This window comes from Pipistrellus kuhlii, unplaced genomic scaffold (genome assembly GCF_014108245.1).
Source record: "Pipistrellus kuhlii isolate mPipKuh1 unplaced genomic scaffold, mPipKuh1.p scaffold_m20_p_7, whole genome shotgun sequence".
NCBI classification, from domain to species: domain Eukaryota; kingdom Metazoa; phylum Chordata; class Mammalia; order Chiroptera; family Vespertilionidae; genus Pipistrellus; species Pipistrellus kuhlii.
In genome coordinates, this window is record NW_023425573.1 from 61166800 (window position 1) to 61193679 (window position 26880).

At 35.4% G+C, this 26880-nt stretch overlaps 1 protein-coding gene across 1 annotated transcript in view; it reads right to left on the minus strand.

Moving 5' to 3' along the window:
• Positions 1-26880, minus strand: part of KYNU (kynureninase) — a 105714-nt gene that overhangs the window by 42405 nt on the left and 36429 nt on the right. Inside the window, exons 6-9 of the mRNA XM_036421889.2 lie at positions 18909-18970; positions 17095-17166; positions 15549-15623; positions 12563-12709 (exon numbers count right to left, since the gene is read on the minus strand). Of these exons, the coding sequence (XP_036277782.1) occupies positions 12563-12709; positions 15549-15623; positions 17095-17166; positions 18909-18970 (356 nt within the window). The remainder of the gene's footprint in view (positions 1-12562; positions 12710-15548; positions 15624-17094; positions 17167-18908; positions 18971-26880) is intronic.

Below are 26880 nucleotides of genomic sequence, written 5' to 3' on the forward strand. Positions count from 1 at the left end.
AAAATATATTTAAAAAAAAAGAAACTGATGGACAATAGTAAGAAATTGTATGAATTTGTCAATTCAAGGAAAACACAATATTTGTTTGTATTTTTTTAAAGTACTTTCTAAGAGAAATTAAAATTTTAAATAACGTATATTCACTTCTATGAATATGACCCCCCCCCAGTATTTAAAGATATTTCTCCTGAGCTTAATAGTGATATATAGTTTTAAAATAATACATAGTGAAATATGTAAGTAATTGGAAAATATCCATAGCTCAGTGAAAATATTCATAGCTCAGTGAATCAAATGACCAATCTTGATGTTACATATCATGGATAAATAGTCCATTCAGAATGCAAAATCAACCAATGAATTTCACAGTAACAAAGTACAGACAGTTCAGTAATTTTGTTTTGTGTTCTGCACTACAACTCCCAAGAAGTTCTCACTTGTCAAAATCAGGTGCAGTATCAAAAAATATTCACAATTAAACTACTGCTGCTTTTTTCTGACTATACGTCTGGTCTGAACAATTTTTTTTTTGTATTCTTTACAAAGAAAAAAACAAAAATTGAATGCAGAAGCAGATTACACACGCACAAAAAAAGCTGTCTTCTATTAAACCAAACAGTAAAGCAATTTGCCAAATGTAAAACATTCTTTTGCTTATTTCAGAAACTATAGGGTTTTTTTTCCTTAACCATATATAATTTATGTTAATATGCAATAGGTTTGTTAATATATTTTAAAATTGTCTTAATTACAAATACAATAAATGTAAAGAGATGTAAACATAGCATAAAAACCTTTTACAGATCTATTGCTAGAGTGTATCCTACTAAACTGAAGACATCAATGGACATTTTTTAGTTTATCACTTAATCCCATGTCTGCCAACACATAATTTAATCAATTCAAGTGTTTACATGTTGTGGTAAATTGCCTTAACAGTTCTGATTCTTTGTGCCTTCTTGTCCTTTGCCATGTGATTTTTCAGTTCCTTCCACTGTGGGTGGATTTCAGTTCTCTGTAACTTGGATGTGCCAGGTGAATTGTTTTGACTGGTGGAATGTTAGCACATGGAATACAAGTAGAATTCTTAAAGCACTTGCTCTCTCTTGCCTTCTGCCAACTCTGTGAGAAGGACTAGCTTGGCCAACCTGCTGGCCCAGGTGGAATATGAAAAAACATTCATCAGAATTGACCTTAATGAGCTCATCTTGGTTCTGCTTGTCTCCCCAATCTCCTTTATTGAGCTAGAGATATCTGCATGAGCTCAGCTGAGACTAGCAGGATTCCTAAAGCCAAGTCCTGCCCCCATCAGCTGACACAAAGGTGACTGTGGGGGCTAAGAGCCAGTCATTCCAAGATCTGCCTCAGCTGTGTGCAGATGACTTTGAGGCAACTTTAGCAGCAGGCTCAAGAGAAACTTCTGCCCCCTCCCCCTTTTTTTTATATGTATATTTTATTGATTTTTTGCAGAGAGGAAGGGAGAGAGATAGTTAAAAACATTGATGAGAGAAATACATCGATAAGCTGCCTCCTGCACACCCCCAGCTGAGGATGTGCCCGAAACCAAGGTACTTGCCCTTGACCAGAATCGAACCCAGGACCTTTCAGTCCGCAGGCCAACGTGCTATCCACTGAGCCAAACAGGTTTTGGCTGCCCCTCCTTTTGCCTACCTAAAAAACAACCGGAATTGGGGACTTTGGCCATAATCAGAGATTATCAGAGATAACTTTGGTTGGTTTATCTTTAGGGCAGGGCGAACTTCTATTTACTAAACATCTGTTCTTCTTGTCATCCTGCAATGATCCTTTGACCTTCCCAGGGGCATTACCTCATCCCTAGGCCAGAATGTCTTATATACCCATGTTCCCTTTCTATCTCTAAGCCAGCTCTGCATGTGTCTCTAATTTGGTTTTATCTTGCTAAACTGTCTCATGTCTATTTGATTATTAATCCAGCTAAAGGAACTTTGATGATAGAGGGTATTGTGTTCCCTTACACACAGCTCATAAAATAATGATGTTTTTTACTCTATGCTGTGTTCTTCCTTTACATTGACTGGAATCTTTAACAGCTCCTTATTACCTGAGTCTATTCTGACTTATTTAATTGTATGGCTTCAAGTGTTTTGCCTGGTAGAATTCAGTGTTTTAGAAACAAATATGTCCAAAAGAACAATCAGGATTAGTGAATTTATATCATCCAAACTGTACCTAAGTAGTAACTTTCTAATTTAATGGCCAACCATCAAAACTACTTAGCTTTCTGCATATCAGCATAAGTTTTACTTAGAGAATACAGTGATTCATTCTACAGTAAGACAGTTTTTTACCTAAACATTAATTTAAAAACAACAACAACTAATCATAAAATGGGGGGAGGCTGATAGTTCACTTTGCAGAATGTTTTACCTCTCAGTTCTTCTATTGTTTACTATATGCACAGATAATATTACATTCTCAAAACCTTAAATTTTCTTCCACTTTGAAGAAACATCTATCAATTGAGGTTTTAAAAGGAAATAATTGCAGAGGAGCCAATTTTAGATTGTTCTAACACCTCTTTAGAATAAATAAACCCAAACTGCTATTATGGGTACCTTCTCTAGAGAAGAGGATGCAAACTATGACCTGGTTTCTTTGTTTTCTTAAAAACATATTTTATTGTGTGCTTTTTTTTTGTTTGTTTGTTTGTTTTTTACAGAGAGGAAGGTAGAGGGCTAGAGAGTTAGAAACATTGATGAGAGAGAAACATCAATCAGCTGGCTCCTGCACACCACCTACTGGGGATGTGCCCGCAACCAAGGTACATGCCCTTGACCGAAATCAAACCTTCGACCTTTCAGTCCGAAGGTCAGACGCTCTATCCACTGAGCCAAACCAGTTAGGCCACAACCTGTTCTTAATAAATAAAGTTAACCTTCTCATTTGTTTAAATATTATCTATGGTTGCTCTTGCAGGTGAATTGAGTAGCTGAAACAGAGACCATAAGGCTGACAAATTCTAAACTATTTACTATCCCACCTGTTGCAGAAAAAGTTTTCTGACCGTTTCTTTAGAGAGCATAGTTTCTACACTCAGTATATTGAAGAATCAGTTAATTAGAAGCCTTGTGGATAAAACTTGCATCTCAGAAAGAGTTTTTACTGTGTAAAATATAACTAATTTGGGGAGGAGGTGTATTTGGGCTTTGTTTCTCACAAAAAAGAAGCAACACATATCACAAAAATACAACAGGCACTCTGTGTTAACATAAGATTTAGGAAAGTGATAGAAAAAAATACAATTAATTTATATCAAAATTTAGAGTTTACCAAAACCTGGGTTTGCAGGCTTACATTTTTTACAACTCAACTTTTCATAGATACGATTTTACAACTTAATTTTCTTGGAAACCTCAGGGATCAGAAAACTCAGCACTTTATTATCAATTATTTATAAAGAATATGCACAATGAGGAAACCGTAAAACTTCACCTACTTTATCCCATTATTAAAAGCCTTGTGGTCACATCTGTGGCACCACATTAAAAAAAAACAATAACAACACTCATGATCCTACAACATGTTTCAATGCATGTACAATTATTTCCCCATAGATAGCATAAAACATAATTTATTAAAATATAACCACTTTGGTTAAAAGACCAGATGATACAAAGTTGAATGGTACACAAAGTGATTCTACAAAAGTTTCACTAGATGGCAGCATCATAAAAATTAAAGAACTCATCTTGTCTCCAAACCTCTCTACAGCTATCTAGCCAATATTTTTATTATATTACTTCTAAGAGTAATTAAAGCAATATGAATTGGTGAAAACATAAACTCCACACTTGAGTACCTATTTCATGTAAATTTTTAAACAGACAAATATTTGTTTAACAGATTTTATTAAAATTACCCACAGGGCTCACACACCTATTGATACTACCACATAGAAGCATAGGACTGTTCTTCAGCTACCTTGCTTTATCATTAGTCCTCAGACTATTGCAGTAGCCTTCTTTAAATGTTTTATTGAATTAAGAGAGAAAGGAAGGGAGAGAGATAGAGAGATAGAAACATTGATGAGAGAGGAAGTCATCAATTGGCTGCCTCCTACAGGGCCCACCCTGGGGATCAAGCTTGCAACCCTGGCATGTTCCCTGACTGGGATCCAACCAGTCAATGCTCAGCTGCTAAGCCACACCAGCTGGGCTGCGTTAGTCTTCTAACCACTGCAAATACTTCCAGCCTTCCTTCCTTCCATGAGCTTGCTAAATCACACATTTGATTGTAAGATTCCTTGAATCCATTCAAAGAACCACCCATTAACTTTACAATGTAACTTGCTTTCTTTGATATGGCTCCTACCTACATTTAAGATCTGGTCCTCTCCAGCTTTCCTGTCTGAAATGTTCCATACCTCCTTCCCTTTATTTGCATAAACTTTTCTCTGTCTCCAGGGTAGTCCATCCTTCCTCATTTGCCTGAGTAGCTCAGGTTTTCATCACAGTATAACTTATATGAGAAGATTCCTTTGCCAAAATCTCCTCTCATCTGTTTGCACAGATATCTTGTAGCAATTTCCCAATTAATTATCTTTTACTTTTATCAATATAAACCCAAATAATCATTGAATAAGGGAATGAACAAATAATAAAATCATACAACTGTCAATAAATATCTTCTAATGTTTAAACTGATGCTAACTGTTAAAATACTATTACTTGATGTCTTTTGTTCTTGTAATTTTATTGCATAAGCTATTTGTCAAGCACCTTTTAAAATAAAATTTCATGGGTAATTAATAGTAATTTTAAAATGTTCAAAATCTCAATAAAACAGAGTATTATGTTTTTTTGTTGTTGTTGCCACCTTCTCTAGAAAAATACTGAACATATTTTAACCAGTAGACTATTATACACAGGGCCTGAGCTGAGCTTTCCAAGGGAAGAGCTAGCTCACTGTCTCGTATTTGTACAGAGCACTGTTGCAGAAACTAGATTGCTTCTGTTAGCCTGGCTTTTTAAAAGTGCACATGGATGAGACTGGCAAATCCAGAGCTGAGTAATTGGAGGTTGGTGGGGAGCATGGGAATTTTCTGCTAATAAAATTTAAGGGGAAAGTGTCAGTTAAAAAGTTGTATACAGAGCTAACAACTACATGGTGAGAAAGCAAGTAAAGGATTTGAGAGAGAGAGAAAAAAAAAAGTTTTTGAGACCCTAAAGGGCTAACAATTTATAGGTGAAAACATTTTTCCTATCTAAGGATGTGCTTTCAATAGCATTGTCAGCTTCTTCTTCTTTCTTTTTTTTTAATTGAAAAAACAGTGACTATTTTCTCTATTGTCATCAGTAAGTAGAAAACTAAAGGGGGAGAATAAAACATTGAGTCTTCTTGAGTCTTTCTCCAGCTGCCAAGGACGTTAGTTTGATTTATCTCAGATACTCAAGATGGGAAAAGTAGCTCAAGGTAAATTTTCAAGCTTAATTTTGATCATTTAATATATCATCACTTAATGAAGCAGTCTGCATGACCTACATGTGTCAAAGAATAAAAATGGAATTTAAAGGACAACTCAAAATTTACAAAAATGTATCTTGATTATTATAGTAGTTAACCCTTATCTGTAATTCTTTTTTTTTTTCTTCCCCTGGTTCTGTTTAAATGGAACAGAATTGTGATTCTTATGCAATATGAGATCCATCTTCTTCTTCTTTTTTTTTTTTTAAATATATTTTATTGATTTTTTACAGAGAGGAAGGGAGAGAGAGAGAGAGCTACAATAGAAACATCGATGAGAGAGAAACATTGACCAGCTGCCTCTTGCACACCCCCTACCGGGGATGTGCCCGCAACCAATGTACATGCCCTTGACCGGAATCAAACCTGGGACCTTTCAGTCCGCAGACCAATGCTCTACCACTGAGCCAAACCGGCTTCGGCGAGATCCATCTTCTTGATGTAACTCACTTATCCTTTCACTGGCCAAACAGGCCTGTATTTAAAGATAATCAACAATGTGCAGAGCACAACCAGGAGCCCAGCAATTTTGTGGGTCCCACCCCTAATCAGTCATTCAACATTCTACTGACATAAACTTCTAAAATTTGAAAATTAAGATGGGCATAGAAATAATTACAAGATGGTGCCAAGGTGGACATAATACATTTCCCATCATGCTATAAAATTAAAACAGAAAGATACAGTTAACCTGGACACAGACAGGCGCAAACATTTTTATGAAGATTAAGAAGTGAACATCCTTTACAGGCATTAGTAAAGCAACATAAGAGCTTGGTCTATAAAAAATACTTCATTTTTCCACTTATTGTAAGAATACTGCAACATGAACATAAAGGTATATGCCCCTGTCACCGTGCTTTGGTGGTAGGTCAATAGGTGCAGGTGGGAATTGTTGGAACTGCTTAAGTCCCATCTAATGGACAGAGCACTTGTCACTCATTATTCTATAGAAATGTTGGTCCAGTGTTGCCAAACATATTTTTTAAGAAGATATCTGAAACCAACAGCTTAATATTTTTTAATTTAACTTAATAATTTTTCCATTACCATTTACCCCATTATGCCCTCTTCCAACTTCCTCCACCCTCTTTCCCACAATCACCACACTATTATCCATGTCCATGAGTTCAAAATGAATTTAAAAAAATAAATGAATAAGCAAAACAGATGTAGACCCAGAAATATAGAGAACAAGCTGATGATTGACAAAGGGGAAGGGGTGTTGGAATGAAATTATAAAAATAAAAAAAAATCAATGAAATCTTCCCCTCCATCCCCCTGCCTCCCTAAAAAAGGATTGTGCAATAAAATCCACATGACATATGAGAAAAATGGCTTTGGGGACAACACTCAAAAACTTGGATAGAAACCTTTCATTTTTTTTCACGCAAAAAAAAAATGGATAGAAACCTTATAAAGATGACAACACAATTTTTCACATGTTAAATGATTAAGAAACATAATAAATGGGTAGAAGTCTTGAATAGCCTTTTTTTCCTAAGAAGACAGACAGATGGCCAATAGGCACATGAAAACATGCTCAACATCACTAATCATCAGGGAACTGCCAAAATGAGATATCACCTGTCAGAATGGCAATTATTAAAAAAAAAAAAAAATTAAAACAAACAAGTATTTGTGAGGATGTAGAGAAATGTGATTCTTCATACACTGTTAGTAGATATGTAAATGGTACAGCCAATATGGAAAACAGCAAGGAGTTTCTTTGAAAAATTCAAAATGCAACTACCATATGATCCAGCAATTGCTCTTGTGGGTGTTTAATAAAAGAATCCAAAGCACTAATTTGAATCCAAATAATAAATTATGTTCATTGAAGTATTATTTAAAATAGCCAAGATATGAAAACAACTCAAGTTTCATTTATTGATGAATGGGTAAATAAGATGTGCTATATATATATAATCTAATATTATACAGGCATAAAAAAGAATGAAATATTCCCATTTATGACATGGATGAATCTAAATAAAGTAAGTCAGAGAAAGACAAATACTGTATGATTTCACTAAAATGTAAAATCTAGAAAACAAAATAAATGAGTAAACAAAATCTAAACAGACTCACAGATTTAAGAAACATACTAGTGATTGCCAGAGAGGAGAGAGGTTGGGGGTTAGTAAAATAGTTGAAGGGAATTATATCAATACAATCACTCAGTTATAAAATAATAAGTCATCTGTGTATTATAAAGGATAAGGAATATAGCAATCTTCTATATATACAAAAGCCTAATATGCAAAGTGTCCCCTCAGGAGTTTGACAAGGAGATTGGAAGTTCAATTGCTCACTATGATGTGCGCTGACCACCAGGGGGCAGTGCATAATGAAGGAAAGCCCTGGCTAGCAGCTTGCAGTTGGGAAGAGGAGGCCCCGGTTGGCAGCTGGAAGGACCCAATTGGCCCTGATCACTAGTCAGACCTAGGGACTCTACCCATGCAAGAATTTTGTTCACTGGGCCTCTAGTAATAGTATAATAACTTTGTATGGTGACAGATGATAACTAGCCTTATCATAGGGATCACTTTTTAATGTATAAATGTAAAATCACTATGATGTACTCCTGAAACGAGTAGGATATTTTATGTCAATTATACATTAATTAAAAAAAAAACATTAAAAAACTACGATGTGCTACTATTACAAACTGATCATATCTGCTTTTCATGAGAATGGTGAGCAATAGAAACTCTCATGTATGCTGATGGCAGTATATGCCAGATTGATATAACCCTTTGGAAAATTAGTATTATTGATTAAAAATGATCATACACATACTTAATGTTCTGAGAATTCCTCTTCTAGCTACATACTTAACAGAGATGTGTATTTATAAGAATGCTCAGAGTAGCATTTATTTTAATAGCTCTCAAGTAGGAAAAAAAACACTTAATTGTCTATCCTGATTAGGCTAGAAATAGTGATCTATTTCATACACTGTAATAATATACTGAAATAAGAAAAATAAAACTATTGCTACATGTAACATGAATAAATATTACAAATGTAATAGTAATCAAATGTCAGACACAAAATAATATATATTATAATATTATAAATATATATATGTATTTTGTATATACATTGTAGACATATATATATATCTGTACTAATAAAAGTGTAATATGCTAATTAGACCAGGAGTTCTATGCATATGTATATATAATACATTTATATACATATATTTATATAAAGTTCAAAGATGGACAAAGCTAATATACAGGGTGTCCCAAAAATGTATACACAGCTGATAGCTCCATTGATATTTCTTTCTTTTCAGATTTAACTCACTAAAATTTTTTTAAAATACATTTTATTAATTTTTTACAGAGAGGAAGGGAGAGAGATAGAGAGCTAGAAACATCGATGAGAGAGAAACATCGACCAGCTGCCTCTTGCACACCCCCTACCGGGGATGTGCTCACAACCAATGTACATGACCCTGACTGGAATCGAATCTGGGACCTTTCAATCTGCAGACAGACGCTCTACCACTGAGCCAAACCGGTTTTGGCTTAACTCATTAAAATTAATAATTATTCAAAGTGTGTGCATACATTTTTTGGTACACCCTGTATATAGTTAGAAGTCAAGAGAGTGGTACCTTTGGAAAGAGAGGTAACGGGCAGTATTTAGAAGAAAGCACAATAAGGGATTCTGAGTGCTATAAATGTTCTAGAGTTTTTTTTGCTGTAGGTATGATGGTTTTAAGGATTCAAAATAACTCACCAAGCCACTTATGATTTCTCTTTTTCTCATGCATGCATTTATTTAATATGTTCTTTACAATTTCTGTTACTTTCCTTTTACATAAATGTAAAGTTCTTACTTCAAAATACTCTTGCTGTTTTATTGCTCCATCCAACATCATTTTTGTTTCCAACCATACGCATGTCTGAAAACTTTCCTCTTTTTTTTTTTTTTAATCTCACAGAGCCACTCCTAACAGCCTTTTCTAGAATTTCCTATCTCTATCTTGCTTGACACCTTTAATATTCTCTCTGCCTCTCCTTCAGCTTTATCTTCATTGACCACTCAAGAGATCTGTCTGTCTACATTTTAAGAACTTTCCTCAACCTCCAATGACAATGGGGGGTGGGGGGTGGGGAGTGTTGTATAGCATAAATGTTTGTTAGAACCATTTTATAATGGATCTATCTAAGTCTCCTATGTCACCATTTAACTTCCATAGTATATCAGTTCTTTGTGGTTACATTTAGATGGAACTGCTCACTCATATCTTTATTTGTTTGAAAACTCCAAGAGAACTTCAGTTGGTAGGCACTTATCATATTGTTTAAGTGAACAGAAGCATGCAAAATGCTGAGAGAATGGTTTTAACATTCAAAGTAGTGAAGAATGAGAATTACAGATAATAACTAAGTAAACAAATGTATTTTTATTTTTAATGGAAATAAAGAAAATGAATTTCTGAGCCACTTTCTGTAACTTCATATTGAAGCCTTATGAAGGGGGAGGTGACCACTTAACAGCAGAAGGTGTGTGCAACCCAATAGATAATTTATCCTCTTCTATGTCTACACTGAATTTATGAACTGGGTCTTGTTATCTCAAAATAACACTTCTGAAAACAGAGACTCAGGAAAGGTAAGTAATTTGCTTGAAATCATATAACAATTAAATGATGTAGCCAAGACAAACCACAGTCTGTGTGATTGATTCCAAAACCCATGGTCTTTCTTCTCTGTCTCTTGCTCATTTCTATGAAGGTTAATGAGACGTGTGTGTATATGGAGGGATTTGGGGACTGCTGATTACTGGTATAACGTTTTAAAATATTAATTTTATTGGCTTCCCTTTATTTTGGTGCTTAACATTTAATATCTAAATTAAGAAGACATTATCTTTATATCTTTCTTAATGCACCACTTTCACAGTTATCTATCAAACCAGTTGGAAGTCATGGTTGGAAGTTCCTAGAGACTGCTGATAACGGTGCTAAATTTCTTTTCATTAGTTCCATTCATTAGCTTCAATAACTTAATATATTAGGTAGAACTCACACATAGATTAATTCCATGACTTATTAGTGTTCAGAACAAAACTTGATTGTCACCTTTTAAATACATGACTTCATTGCCGAATCAAATAGAACTGCTATTTAAGGATTTTTTTTCTATTCTATATAGTTGTTGTTTTTTTTTATTATTTAAAGTATTACAAATAGTAGAACATGTCTCCTTTTTCACCTATTGACCTTTCCCCAATCTTCCCACACTCACCCCCCACACATGCCCTCACCCCCCTGGTGTCTGTGTCCAGGGGTTATGCTTATATGTATGCATACAAATCATTTGTCTAATCTCTTACTGAACCCCCCCAACCCTTCCCTGCCTTCCCACTGAAGTTTGACAGTCGGTTCAATGCTTCTTTGTTTCTGTACCTATTTTTGTCCATTACTTTATGTGGTTCGTTGTATTCCACAAATGAGTGAGATCATGTGATATTTATCTTTCTCTGACTGGCTTATTTCTCTTAGCATAATGCTTTCCAGTTCCATCCATGCTGTTGCAAATGATAAGAATTCCTTCTTCTTCTTCTTTATTTTTTATTTTATTTTATTTTTTTTACAGCAGCATAACATTCCATTGTGTAGATGACAAAAGAGGCAAGAGCATACAAGGGAGTCAAAATAGTCTCTTCAATAAATGGTGTTGGGGAAATTGGACAGATATATATAAAAAAATGAAACTAGACCACCAACTTACACCATACACAAAAATAAACTCAAAATGGATAAAGAACTTAAACATAAGATGAAAAACCATAAAAATCTTAGAAGAAGCCATAGGCAGCAAAATGGCAGACACATGTCATAGCAATATCTTTACTGATACAGCTCCTAGGGCAATGAAACAAAGGAGAAAATAAACAAATGCAACTACATCAAAATAAAAGGCTTCTGCACACAAAAAAACAACACACAAAAAAACAAAAAACAAAAACACCATCAATAAAACAACAAGAGAGCCCACTGAATTGGATAACATGTTTGTCAATGTTATCTTTGATAAGGGTTTAATCTCCAAAATTTATTGGAAACTCCTGCAATTTAACAAAAGGAAGATAAACAATCCAATTTAAAAAATGGGCAAAAAACCTAAATAGACACTTTTTCAAAGAGGACATACAGAAGGCCAAGAGACATATTTAAGGATTTTAAATCCAAATTATAACTGTTGAGTGTTGCTTCTCTCTGGTCTCTCTCTCTCTCTCTCTCTCTCTCTCTCTCTCTCTCTCTCTCTCTTTTTTCCTTTTTTTTTTTTAAAGCAAACATATATTAAAAAATAACTTTTTTACAAAAGCATATATAAAAGGACATAATTTAAAAATGGTAAACAATTTAAATATGATTTGGTAATACTTATGAAAAAGCTCTTATTATAGGTGGTGTAATTTCTTAAGATTATTACAGATAAAAATGACTTCCTTAAGGTAAACTGTGCAAAATTCAATCTACTGATAAAATTTTATTCTGCATCTCTCCTTTTCAGGTACCTAGGATTAAGCAAGACTGAATTATATTTATAATGAGTTACAGTGTGACAAACAGCCTTAGCATGTAGCTACTATCCTAAATATTCTGTCTGCTTCCTGTTGACTAAGCAGCTCAATACAGGTGATATCACTGCTGCCTAGAGGTAAACATTGGGACAGTAGAAGATGCTTGCAAGGAGATGAGACCAAAGAACTGATAAAAAGAGGTTTAAAGGAAAATACCTAAAACACAAAGGATTATAAGTGTTTTATATGTAAAGCTTTCTCTCTTTTTTTAACTCTTTGAATAATTTTACATAGTTTTTACATAATAAATTTTACATAATTTTACATGTTTCCTTCTTATTCCCATCCAAAAAAATGCAGAAAGTACAAGTCCATGAAATATTACATAGCAAAAGGAATTTCTGAGAAATAAATATTCACTTATCAATCTACAAAGGTATTTCAATAGAAGTGCAGTCAGTAGGGTGATGTGTGAGGTGCTGTGAGAAGGAGCAAATGACGTGCATACCTTTGCTTGTCCGGCTTTTGTGATGGCGGGCATATTGAAGTGCTGTCCAGTGTAATAATGCATCCCACTAAACAGGATCACTGCAATCGAGTCTCCTTCCTTCTCAATTACTTCAAGGATATCTTCTGTTCTCAAGGTTTCTTCCCCCTAAAGGCACAATAATACATTTCTCACTTCACATTTCCCAATCTAAAGTTCACCATGAGCACTTTCCCGCCATCAGTAAGTCAAAGGTAATTTTTTTTTTCAAATTAAAGATCTTCCAAAATTTGGCAAGAGAGGGGCATTTGAGCATGATTTTTAAATAATGATAATAAAACAGTAAAAAGAGTTTTACAAAGTATAATTTTTTGCAGAACCCTAATTTATTTTCCAACTACTTGTTGCTATTTGCATACCTATAAATTGTTTCCTTCTTATTCCCATCCAATAAAATGCAGAAAGTACAAGTCCATGAAATATTACATAGCAAAAGGAATTTCTGAGAAATAAATATTCACTTATCAATCTAATATTGTGAATTTTTGGTAGAATAAAAATACTTATGCATCTTTCATCTGAATATAACCTTAACTGATCTCTTCTACTAACTTAAGTGTTAAATCTCCTCCACAGCAGTCCAAACATCAAGACCAAACATGAAAAAAAATCCGTAAAACTCGATTATTAAGGTAATTTTCTGCACATCTCCCCACATAATACCAATGATTGGTTACTTAGTAAAAATTGTACATGAATTTAGATTTGGTCTTGCAAGCAACTTGAAAAAATAAAAAGAAATCAGCTAAATATAAAGTATCAAATTGTATCATAACAATTTTTATCTATTTATGAAATCTTCAGAAATATTCTGCAGTGCTAGATCTCACATGATTTTGAGGTGAAAGCACCACTAATTATATTAATATTAGAAGGATTTGAGGGATTTCCATTATTCATAAGTTTTCCTTTAGTTATTTTTTTAATAATTCTTGCTATTTGCTAATTATTGAATCTCATGTAGGCCAAAATAATAGTATATTTGTGATACATATTCTAGTTTCTACTAGAAGCTTAGAATTTGTTTATAAAATGGAAATCTATAAAAATAGTATTGATATTCAAATCTTTGAGTTCTTCAGTGATGTGTTCTTTATAAATTAAAAGGGTTTCAGTAATTTAAAATAAGTCTTCTAAGTAAAATGAATAATATAATAATCTAAATCTCTTTTTATTTAAGATCAGGAGGCAGCAGATCATTGCTTTGCTCTCACATTTCTTTAAGGAATCTAATATGGTTTGTCTACCATAGTTTCAAAAAAATAGTAAGGAAAGTACTCTATATACTAATACTTATTGTTTTTTTTAAGAATCAGTATTAAGCAAATAAATATATTTGTTAAAGATAGGATATGGCTTGGCTGGTATGGCTCAGTGGTTGAGTGTCGACCTATGAACCAGGAAGTCAAGGTTTAATTCCTGGCCATAGCACATACCCTGGCTGTGGCCTAGGTCTGTGCAAAAGGCAACTCACTGATGATTCTCTATCGTCACCGATGTTTCTATCTCTCCCTCTCCCTTCCTCTCTGAAATCAAGATAGACAGATAGATAGATAGATAGATAGATAGATAGATAGATAGATAGATAGACAGATAGATAGATAGATAAATATAGATATGGCAATAATTTTTAACTCATGTGCTGCAAGGATTTTTAAACATGCAACACTCAGCTATTTAGTTAGGGGCACTGACCTTGTGTCAAATAAAAAAATAAAAAAATGACAATAGTCAACACAACAATAGTCATCAGATGTGAATGAATCAAAATTATACCTATTTTTTTGTCATATCAGCAAAAAGTATATTTTTTGATGTGCCACAGAATTTTAGTAACTTGTTTGTATGCTCCATGAGGTGAAAAAGGTTGAAAATCTCTCCTGTTGACTTGCTCTAATCTAGTAATGCTAAAGAGTGCTCCAAGATTATGATTACCTCATAAGTCTTCTTATCACTTGTCACTTTTAACATTAAGACTTGTGATATATTAGTTGCTATATTCCTTTCTGTGAGGAATTAGCTATTTATACATGCCTATAGGGAAAAGAATATCCTCTCACAGGTGTGGAAACTTTCCATTTCCTTAATTTGTTGCATGTTGGCAAATAGAAGTGAATGAAGTAGATTTTAATTCCTCACCATGTTCTCTGTTGAAAGAAATAATTGCTCAAACAGACTGGCAGCATCATTTGTGAACTTAACATTTATTCTATGTGGATATCCTGGTGTGAAATTTACAAGCTGCAGGGTCTGTATGTCAAAGTTTCTACAACTTACTAGTAGCTTTATATCTCTGTTAATGTAAAGTGTGCATTATTTCAGATCCTACACATATTGTCAAGTCTGATGAGGTGTTTCCTTTGTTACCTGTTTAAATATGAAGGGATCTCAGAGAGATAAAGTCCCTAAGTCCCTAACCCGGTAAGTTGGTGGGTCTGGGATTGCTCAGGGGTGGATCAGCCACTAATGAAGCACGAGCTCTTACGACTCCGTCACATCCCTTTCCACACCATAGTCCAAGCTCAAACGAAGATATTTGATACTTGGATTAAGAAGAGACATAAAAGATGGCATTATTCAGTTCCAAAAAATATCACTGGTTTTTAATATGATTGAATGGCATCCACAGGCAATGGCATCTGAAATTGAAAATGATATATGCAATTTGCCATCCTCACCCATTCCACTGAAGAATATGGCAGATTCCAGTGCTATTAACAGTAAACGAATTTGCTTGTAATATGACTAGCCCTTGGAAAACGAAAACAAATATACTTTTGAGTTAATCCCCCATTTTAAACAAAATGACCTATTACTAAATTATAGGGTGTTTTTTTTTAAACGTTCTTAAAAGTTCCATTAAGATAATGAAGCTAGTAAACATCTAAAGAAAATAATCAATACTAAACAGAAGCATGATGAATATATATTTCTCTTTCTCATATACCTCTCTTGGCTTTACAATCCGCATACTTTTCTCAATGTTGAGTCCATGAAGTTGAAGTTGTGATTCAATAGCATACTGAAAAATAAGGATAACTTATTAAATCACAGTGCACAGGCTTTGGCTTCAAATATATCTAAAAATAAATAATAAGCCCTGGCCAGTGTGGGTCAGTTGTTTGGACATTGTCTCACACTCCCAAATGGTTGCCAGTTAGATTTCCTCTCCAGGCACATGTGCAGATTGGGGCTCAGTCATCCATAGGGAACATGCAGGAGGCAGCTGATCATTGTTTTGCTCTTACATCAATGTCTCACTCTCTCTCACCCTCTCCCTTCCTCTCTCTCTCTCTCTCTTCCTTTCTCTCTCTCTCTCTCTCTCTCTCTCTCTCTCTCAAAAAAAATACATATATAAATAATAAATAAATAAAATCAATTAGAAAATCTAAAATAAATAAATAAATAAATAAATAGCAATAAATGTATATGATTATACCCAAGGCCAAGGTTAAAAGTGACTAAACACAATACATTAGAGAACAACTGCTTAATATAATTTGTATGCAGGAATCTGAACATTCTTCGAAACACTAAATAATAGAGATAAATGGAAACTAGACTTCAGAGAGTTACAAGAGATTTTTGGAATAAGAAGTCAAATCACCAAGGCAAGTCAAAATTTCTAAAATATAACCAAAGCACAGTGTGGACTTGCTAGGCTTGAACAGAGATTATGCAAATGGCTCACCCTAGAGAAAGTAAACTAGTTAAAGGAAAGAAACTAAAAAAGTTCCTTGTAATGAGACTACAAGATCTGAATGGGTTGCAATAATAGTAACCCCAGATTTTTTCAAGATATTAATTAAAATTTTGATCCTTTTTAGTATGGTAATGTTATTAATGTGGACATAATTAAATAACAAAGTTACAAGATGTGGGCTAGTACAGTTAACAGTGATAATATAAAGATGGAACTTGAGTTTCTCTATGAGTAAAACTGAAATGCACAATCTACTTTTATCTGTGTCTGTGTCTGGAGCAATCTAACTTCTTATCAACTAAATTGCTGATAAAGTAGCATGCCTTTTTCAATGAACCACAATAATTTTTTTTTTCAAATTATTTATTCAATACTTGCTACATGCTATAAAAATGGACAAATAAAATTTCATATTACTATTCTGTGTAGCCAAAGGAATAAGCACTAGGATATGTATCGGTATGATTTTGTAAAATAAAAGAGCAACAAGAATTAACAAAACATTTATAACTGCACTTGATTTAGACCAGCAGTTTGTTGAATGTTGTTTGAAAAGACTAATAAATCAATGTTCCTGTTCAATTCTTTCCTCCCCTAGCTCATGTTTTACTTGAACAAAAGAAATAAAGCTATAATTTATTTTTAAAATGCCTAAATCAAAAGCATTTGACAGATCTGTTTATTCTAAGTTTACTTAGAAAAGACGAGGGAATAAACATTCAAGTCAGGCAAATGATATGCTTCTCTAGGAGGAATAGACAGGATATAAATATAATTTGAAGAATCTCACATGATCTGAAGGGAAGGCTTTGGCTTCAAGAAGAATTTTGTACCGTTTTGGTGTCGGCTTAAAAAACGATAACTGCAATGAAAAGGATGTATTGAGAAAAGCATTAATGCACAATTACACATTTGGTTAGTTTATACTACACTTTCATTTCATAATCTCTAGCATTTAAAAGGCATTAATTAATTGCAGGTGTCTGTCAAAGGTACCTTTCCAATTAGCCTCATTTCCGATGAATTATAAAGAGAAAGAAGAGACTGGCAAATTCAGGAGAAAATGTGAATCAGAAAGTATAAGTTCTCTGACTTTAAACTTTAATTGAAAAACTATCTCCCTAATGCACTAAATGGTAATATCTCTATTGTAAGACTGAAATATCAGTCTTATTGATATTGATTTATCTTCCACCACTGTTTTGGTTTCTAGTACATACTATTTGCACTGCTTTATTCTTTTATAGGATTTTATTTTAGGTCCAATTAAAACGTTCTTTAGCCCTAACATGAAATGTTTCGCATTCGCAGGGGCACCAGGGAGAAGTGGCTCACTCATTCACTGGGGCCCTTTTTTGTTGTTGTTCCAGAGCTCATGAAGAATGAGGCTGGTGATAATAGTAATTAAAATGATCGCTACTGTTAATTACGTGTTTAGCATGGGTGCTAAAGCAATTGTCACATATGATCACATTTTATACTAATGCATAGCTGCAAGGTAGCTATTATTATCCTCATTTTTTTGCAAAGGAGAAAATTAAGATTTAAACACCTCAAAAAACATACAAATTCAAACAGGCATTAAGTATCTTAGCTAGAAGTCAACCCAGGTATGTCTGAACTTAAAACTATGCTTTTTTACTATGATACTTAGTATACTCCATAAGCCAGTTTCTTCAGTCATATTTAATAATCATGTCTCCATTTTACTAAAAGAAAATATCAATGAGTTCACTGCTTATCTTAGTCATGTAGACATGATTACAAAAACATATTTAAAATGAAAAATATTTACAAAGCATCAAGCAAGTACTATAGATACCATATTTCAAATCAAGAATGTATTTGACACTTATTAAATACTTTGGTTTGGCTCAATGGATAGAGTGGATATAGTGTCTGCCCTCAGACTGACGGATCCCGGGTTCAGTTCCAGTCAAGGCCATATACCTGGGTTGTAGGCTCTATTATAGGCTTGATTGCCAGCCCTGGTCGGGTGAGTACAGTAGATAACCAATCAATGTGTCTCTCTCACATCAATGTTTCTCTCTCTCCCTCTTTCTTCCCCTCCTTTCCACTCTCTCTATAACAATCAGTGGAAAAGTATCCTTGGATGAGGATTAACAAAAAAAGAAGAAGCACCTTAAACATAGAAACTTATTTCAGGTACTAGGTCCCTTTTCTCCAATTTAGTTTTATTTTCACATTCTGTTTTAACCTAGTTCCAAAAATTAATCTACAAAACCATACTGATCCATAATCCCCCCTGCTGAAGTCCAGCATATTGAAAAGCTGTCTTTCTAAAAAGCTCAGTGTTTGCTTGCATTTGTATGTCATGGTTTTGTGTGCTTGCAAGTGGTTTTGCTTTTCACCCACTGTGACTCCTATTCCTTATGTTCTGAGAAAAGAGCTCTTTGCAAGAGTCGACTCTCCCATAAGTATGTAGAAGCTTACCAGGGTCCAGCATGTCCTTCTAAAAATGAAAATAGCCTCACCACTTATTTTTAAGTAATTAAGTCACCAGATGCTCATGAATTAAAGATAGAAAAATGTCAGATTCTGTAAATGAATGTGTACAAAACCTTGATGAGAGAAGAAACTTACCAGTAGAAGATGCAAATTAACAGTCAAAGCATTCATTAGGACTATTTCTTTCTCATTGGCTCCTGCAAAGAAACATCATAATTTAAATTTTTCTATTAATGTTAAAGATACTTGGAAAAACAGAGTAGGAAGGCTTTACTTCTTCATCTTTAGTGTTTTTAGAGATAAGGACATATTTGATGTGTTATCAGAAGGAAATGGAAGTTTTCCCACTTGGCTCATTTTATCAAACTATATCTGGACTTATATGTACATAGCTAGCTAACAATTACAGTTTATTTTTGATATAGTAAACAATAACAGCAAAGTAATGAAGCTTTTGTTTTGTTCTGCAAACTAAAAATGATTTATCCTATTATCAGCTAGTTTGTCAAATTCCCACAGAGCACATTTTTTTTGTGGTAAGTGTATTTCTAAAAGAAATTGTCAAAGAAATGAAAGCCAATCACATTTTTAAAGCTGGTTGTTTCTAATGTCAAATTAAAATGCACCTTCCCTAAAAAGAGGCTACTTTGTCTAACATAATTCACTGTTATTCCAGTGAGATATGTGATAGCTGATAAGACAAAAGAGCTAGAAAGTAAAATACAAGTATGTATCGAATAAATAGCTCTGTGGCTTATTCAAACACACTGATATCAGATAATTTATCTATATAAAACCCTAATATGCAAATAGACCGAACAGCAGAACAACAAAACAACTGGTCACTATGATGTGCACTGACCAGCAGGGGCGCACACGGAACATGGTGGCATCAGCAGCAGGTGGCAAAGTGTGGAACATGGCAGGCGTTGGCCACAGCAGGATGGTGGAACAGGTGAGTGGAGGCACCAAACCAAGGTGGGGCTCTGGTTGATGTCACAGGGACAAGCCTCTGGTGGTTAATGAAAATATTTGCTCTTGTGCACCAAGGTCCTGCCCAAAGCTTGCACCTGCTGCCAGCACTGGCCCTGGGGCACCCGCTGCTGGCTCCCAGCACCATCAGCAGGTGCAAGTGGTGGCTGCTGGCACTGATCTCCCCTCAGGGCTTATCCACCTCCCCCCTGATCCTGAGGGGCAATCAGGGCAGCAGCTGCCACTTACACCTACTGCTAGCGCCTTCCCCAACTGCTTCACCCTCAGCGGGTATGAGTGATGCTGGCAACATCAGTGCATGGGAGCAGTGGTGGCGGGAGCAGGGCTGACAGGAGACCAGGGGCTATAATGGGAGGGGCCAGGTGGGGGCATGGAGGATGGGCTGAGACCCTCCTCTGTGCCCTTTGCAGCCTAGAGGCCCACAGTTTCTTTCAAGGTGCATGAATTCATGCACTGGGCCCAAGTTAATATTTAAATGCATATCTTATGGAGAAAGCATGCAAAACTAAGATATCCACTACACAATTATAATCCAGTCTAATGGCTACTGCTGAGAGTTGTGGCCCTAAAAACAGACCCAGAGATAAGTATGCATTGGATACTTAACTCAGAGCAAAATGACAATGATGATAATACTTTCCCTATTTTTAGTTCTTGCAATATCTCTCAAAGGCAATTAGACCTGTGTAATAGGATAATGTCTCTTTACCATCACTGAGAAAAATGGGCTGTGAGCTTTAATGCTTGTAAAGCTGTACTAAATATTAGAAAAAGAGTATAATACATGTCTTTCATTTTGTACCCAAAGAGATACTTCTGTTAGAGTCCCATTGTAATAGAATAGATAGTAATTGGATAATTACTCTAATTAATAGATAGATTGCAGGATTAGTTTGCATGATGGGAGGCCACTGGAAGGAATTGTATAACTTAGGATTCTAGATTTCAACATATCCATTAAAAAACATACTTTCCTGTTGCATTTGGCAAATGGATCTCCTCACTGGCTAAGCAAGGTTTCTAAACAAGTGGTGGGTGTATGCCTGGTCATTGTAAGGCGTATAGTGTCTGAAATCAAGTGGCACTAGAAACAATCTTATTCTACATTCCACACAGTAACAAAATTTCTCTTAAACACACTATGTAGATATGAATATGATATGCTTTATGTTGAATATAGTGACATATATCTTCTATCATATGAAAATATTTTTGCATTATGGCAAGATAAATGATACCAGCTTTGTTAATTTGTTTATTTGCATGATGGTACAATTTTTTTTTACTGTTATCTCTAAAACTTTATCTAAGGTATATAATCTGGTATTATCCTTAACTCCCCATTAGTTATTTGCATGCATCTTTTCTGAAAACCATTTATTTCATTTAAAAAAATATTTTGGCAGAGATGGTGGAAGGAGGAAAAGAAGGGAAAGTAAGATAAAGAGACAGCAGAATTAACAGAAAGAGATGCATTTGAAAGAATGCATTCTAATGAGAAGAAAGCACACAAAAAAGAAAACATGTCAAAATGAAAAAATAGAAAAATAGAAGAGTCGGGATGAGGCAGAGGAGAATTTCTATAGAAGCTCAGACATTCCATTTTTATTCAATGATCACATTCTGATTAAAATGATTACAGATTCCTGGAAAATTTTAGTCCTCCAAACAAGGCAGTGTTCTGTTGAGATCACCTAAAATTTTTCTTGCATGGGAATGTGATGGACCAGATGTACTGGGCTGAATTCTAGACATACACTGGGCACTGTGCTTCCTTCCCTCACATTCAATGACATACTAACACTGAATCAATTCTTTGTAAAGAATCCCTCACTGACATGAATACTTTGTGCACACACAGAAATTATTCTCCTTGGAAGGTTTTAAATTCAAGTCAATCAAGTCTTCAGAAAAATACTCTCCTCACCTGCAACTAAAGTTAATCAAGGACAGGGTCGGTCTAACATACATGCGTGCACATCTGAAGGTGGTGTTAATATTAAAGTTTCTGAACACTAATAGAAATGTTTATTCCAAGTGTAACCTAAAGGCACTAAAGAATGAAGTGCTCTTAATATCCAAGAGCACTTATTACTTATTAAATATACAAGTGATTTTTAGTGTATTTTAAAAAGAAAAGTTACCCAATGACATATCTCTTACAGTTCAAATTGCATTTCTGAAACCACTGTTCTTCTAATATATTTAAATGTCATCAGCATTTGGTAAGAAAATAAACCTTTAAAAAAAAGAAGAAACTGTTCTTTCAATTTGCTTTTCTTTGTTTCTCTTCTTTTGCCTAAGAACATTTTTAAAAATTAATGTTGCAATTTCAAGAACTCCAGGTATTGAAGGAAAATCTTTTCAAAAGCTTCCCAAAAGTTTATCAGTCTTCGAAAGATCCTCTACCTTGAAGATCATTTGCAACTCACTGCAGTAAATGTCAAGATGTGAACCACTTCATCCCAGATGGGTGTGAGCCAAGGCTCTCATTTGAAAAGTGATTTCCTGCTTGTTTATTTATCGCACATCATTTTTTGCTTTACCAGGTTGTGAAACTTAAATAAATATAAGCTGTGCCTTCTTATCTCTATGCCTGGCAAGCAGAAGTTTATTGAGGCCTTATTATGTGCCAACACTTCTAAATATGGGACATGTACTAGTATGATGAGAAATCACTTAGTCTTCACAGTTATCTGACAAGGTTATCTACTTTGATTTTCCATACCTTGTCAATGAGGAGAGGAATGTCCAAAGAGATGAACTAACTTGCCTAAAGTCTCACCGATAGGAAATAAAAGACAAAAACTTACCCTCTCATACAAACAATAATGAAAATCTCTGTTCACAGTTACATTTTGAAGAGATTTCTACATTGTGTAATCCCCATAAGTGAAATAGAGGAGGCCCATGTTCCTCACAGACTTCCCTCTGAGTCTTTCTAAGTGTGATTGAATTTCAATTAATTTGCAACATGAGGACGTCAGGGCTCCCAGCTGCTTAATGTTTGATAACATGATTCACGATGAGTCTTGCAATTGCCATATCCCTTTCTGTATATTTTATTAACTAGATGCTGATATTATTTTGGATCTGGCTGCAAGATTTGTGCATGGGAGAAGTTTGAGAACTTTCCGGTCTGTTTTTCAAATAGCAAGTTCCTTCGGCCTCTAACGGTGGCTGGTGCATGGCTGAACATTCCAATTCTGTAGAGAGTGTTTCTAGGGGTTATTGCTTTTCTGAGGGTCAACCACAAAGTTCATAAAGCAAATTTACATTCACATGACAACAGCTTTATAAGCTGAAATGCTGATAACTAGCCCCTTGTGATTTTTATGTACCCAGGGAGAAATAGGCTTACTAATAATACAAATAATATTCTTCAGCAATTCTATCTCTGGCGTCTTGATAATATGGTATTAATTATAAGAGAAAGTTACCCCATGTTTTTCAGAGTTGTGGCCTCTCTATAAAATGTTTTAGTAATAGCTTTTCTTCTCATCTGAAATTGATATTCTTTTCTATGTCTATGAATAAATATCATTACTCATTGTCTCTTTCTCCTCTCTATCCACTCCATCAAATTGTACAACATAATAATTTTATTATCCTCATGTTACTTCTTTTTGAGATGTTTTATGATGAAATTAAAGGCTGTTGTTTTAAGAGCCGTGAAGAGTCAATCATAGCCCAAAATATACAACTTGCCTGTTTGCTCATATATACGAAATAGCCTTGCAAGTAGCAAAAGTAAATTTGACTTCTGCTACTCTTTACTGTAGTTTCCACACAGTTATTTTAAATATTTTCTTATTTTACCATCTCTGCTTCCAAAGAGGATGCCAGGTTTCTAGTGTTATAATCAGAGGAAAATTGATAAAAAGTAGATATAGAGTTCCATATATGAAGATAAAAAATAAATCAGAAGCCATTAAAAGTTTTTGTTACTTTAAAGTTTACCAAGTATTCTCAGAACTTTCTAGTAACGGAGGAAAAAAAGGAACCTGCATGGGACTTGTAACAAGATAAACACACAACAAATAAGATAAACGTACAAATACCTTCCAAAGAATGTGTTTCTACTAAAGCAAGCATGTCAAACTCAAAGACTAACAAGGATTTAAGTTTATATAAGCTGCAAACAAACAAAAGTTTCAATTTTCATAGAAACATAGGTTTGGTTTATTTCAATAGAGACATGCTGAATATAAAGGGCTGAAATGAATTAATAATAATTAACATAAAATGATACAACATTTTAATAAAAATTAATGTGTTTTCTTAAACATTAACTTATCAGACACTGAATAACTGCACAAATTAATAAGTATAATGCAAATAAACCTAATTTTCTTATCCTCCAAAAGAGAAATATTTCCTCTTGCACATACCAAACAAATCAGTCCAAGACTAATGACGTGGCAATTGGCTGCTAAAATATTCGCTGCTAGTATTAGTGGAGAGAAATGGTGCACCTGTGCATAAGGCACATAAGGGAAATGAATGCAGCACAATTATACTACTCAGTCATTAGCAAACATTGTAGTTCATTATTAATAACTACAGACCCAGTGCATGGAATTCTTGCATGGGTCCCTAAGCCTGGCTGGTGATCAGGGTCTGACCAGGGGGGTGAAGGAGGGGGAAATGGCACCCGCCTTAGCAGGGCTGGCACCATCTACTCGCCAGCACTGCCTTATACTAAAGCAAATAAAGTAAACTAATTCATTTTCAACTTGACTTAAACCCATTTGTCTAATATATCTATAATAATAAAAGTGTAATATGCAACTCAGCCAAATGACCGAATAGCAGAACGACTGTCTGGATGACCTTCCAGACAACCATGCTGTGACACACACTGATGCCAGGCCAGCTAAGTGGGTGTAATGCGATTGGTCAGGGAGCCCCACCATCCCCCTATGATCACCCTGAAGAGGGAGGCCCAGGCCACTTTCTGGGGGGCAATCCATGGTGGGGCTCCACAATCGATCACCCCAAAGAGGGAGACCCAGAGTATCTGGCTGGTGGTGCTACAGTGGGTGAGCAGGGCCTCCCTCTGCGGGGTGATCGACTGGGGGCCCTGAGATCGATTACCCCACAGAGGGAGGCCCAGGCCACCAGCCAGTGATGCCGTGGTGGGTGTGCGGGGCTGGCCAGCAATCATCCCACAGTGGGAGGCCCAGGCCAGCCAAGAGATCACACCCCATGCCTGCTGCCCACAGAGGGAGGCAACTGGTGGCTGGGGAGGGAGAGGGAGCCCCACACAGATGTCAAGCAGTGGCAGTGGCAGGGGCGGGGCCAGCTGCCAGCAGTGGGAAGGAGAGCCCTGATAGGCCCTGATAACCAGCCAGGCCTACGGGCCTCCCTGAAGGGTCCCGGGTTGTGAGAGGGTGCAGGCTAGGCTTAAGGACACCCCCCCCCTTCCATGTACAAATTTCATGCACTGGGCCTCTAGTACAATTATAAAAATAAAAGAAATTGGGGGTGTAACAGTTACTAAAATTTAGAAGAAAACACCAAGCTTTTAAAATGCTGTTTATAATTATGCTTTAGCAAACACTGTCAATTTTTATTCCTCTGGGCAACAACAACAAAGGAACAAAACAAGCAATAAAATAATAATTAAAATAAAAAATGCCTTCACTCACTGACAATATTTCAAATGAAATATGTCACAAACAGAAACTTAAGAATTTGATCAATATGTGTTATAACTTTGTATGGTACTTCAAAGAGAAGCAAAACATCCTCAGGTTAGAGTTCATAAATATATTTTTTTAAAGATTAAATATCAATAAGTTCAGTCTCTTAACCCTTCTAAACAAAAAAATTTTTTTTTTCATTTTCCTTAAAAATTATGAGATGTGGCTGGTTAGAAATTTCAGGGATTGTTGTGAGGTATGTTTATTTACTAATCATCATCAACAAAACATGGGCATTTAATAAGCAGCAAGAGCTATACACTTTCAAGTGCTCAAAGGAAATCTTTTTGCAAGGCTTTATTGGCTTTATAAACAAATCTCACTAAATAATATCACCTTACCACTTTCCTGGACTACATATAAACATCTTAACTCCTCTTTAGAGAATGATAAATATTAAGCACAAAAATAATAGGATTAGAATGAAATTTATATTCTGAAAGCAAACCTAGGAAAGAAAAAAAACAACAACCAAAAACAACAACAACAACAAAAATCCACAACTAAGGAAATCATATTCTCAGGTTAAATTAATCCAAGGGCTATTTTAGTTTTTTTATTTGCATGTTAGGCCTTTATCTGAATACTAGAGGCCCAGTGCATGAAAATTCATGCACTGGAGTGGGGGTCCCTCAGCTCGGCCAGGAGCCCTCAGGGGTGGGTAGTGACCCAGTGATCAAGGGAAGGCGATGCTCCCATCACACCTCTGCTGCTGCCACTGTCAGCAGCATAAGCCTCAGCTGGCCCTGGTTACCTGAGCTTCGGGTGGCCCCGGGTGGCTGGGCAACCACCATCTGAGCCTTATTTGTGCCTTGGGCCAGCTCTGGTCAGCTGGGGGGTTGAGGGGACCAGGGGACTCTGGACGCAGGAGTGCAGGCGGGGCTGAGGGGACTGGGCACTGCCATCTTTGAGGATGGGACAGTCAATTAGCATACCCCCTCCTTATTGGCTGTGGGTGCCGCCACCTTTGCGATGGTGTGAGGGTAAGTTAGCATATTCCCTCTTTATTAGATGGGATAAGTAGCTTCTAAAAAAAATGAACACAATGAAAGAATCATTGAACAACTATTTAACACATCTTTAAACATAATCCAGGATTTTCTACATTAGAATACACAACCCTCTAAATAATGCTGACAGCTGATCAAGTGCTGTGTTTCCCAGAACTCAACTGATCTACCTGGCTGGTAACAAGCTGTCCTTCTGTGCCAGCCCCAGGCATCCAAGGCTGTGAAGATTCTCCCTGGGGCTTCCTGGGACAGTCCTGGTCTCACACCTGACATGTCTGCCTGGCTCCAGGACTCCTGCCAAAAATACTGCCCTTCTAGGCTTTCTACTTGCTCCTTTTTCAGCAATGGCAATATTACTGGTTTGTAATTATTTCAATGTTATTTTTTTTAATGTTACCG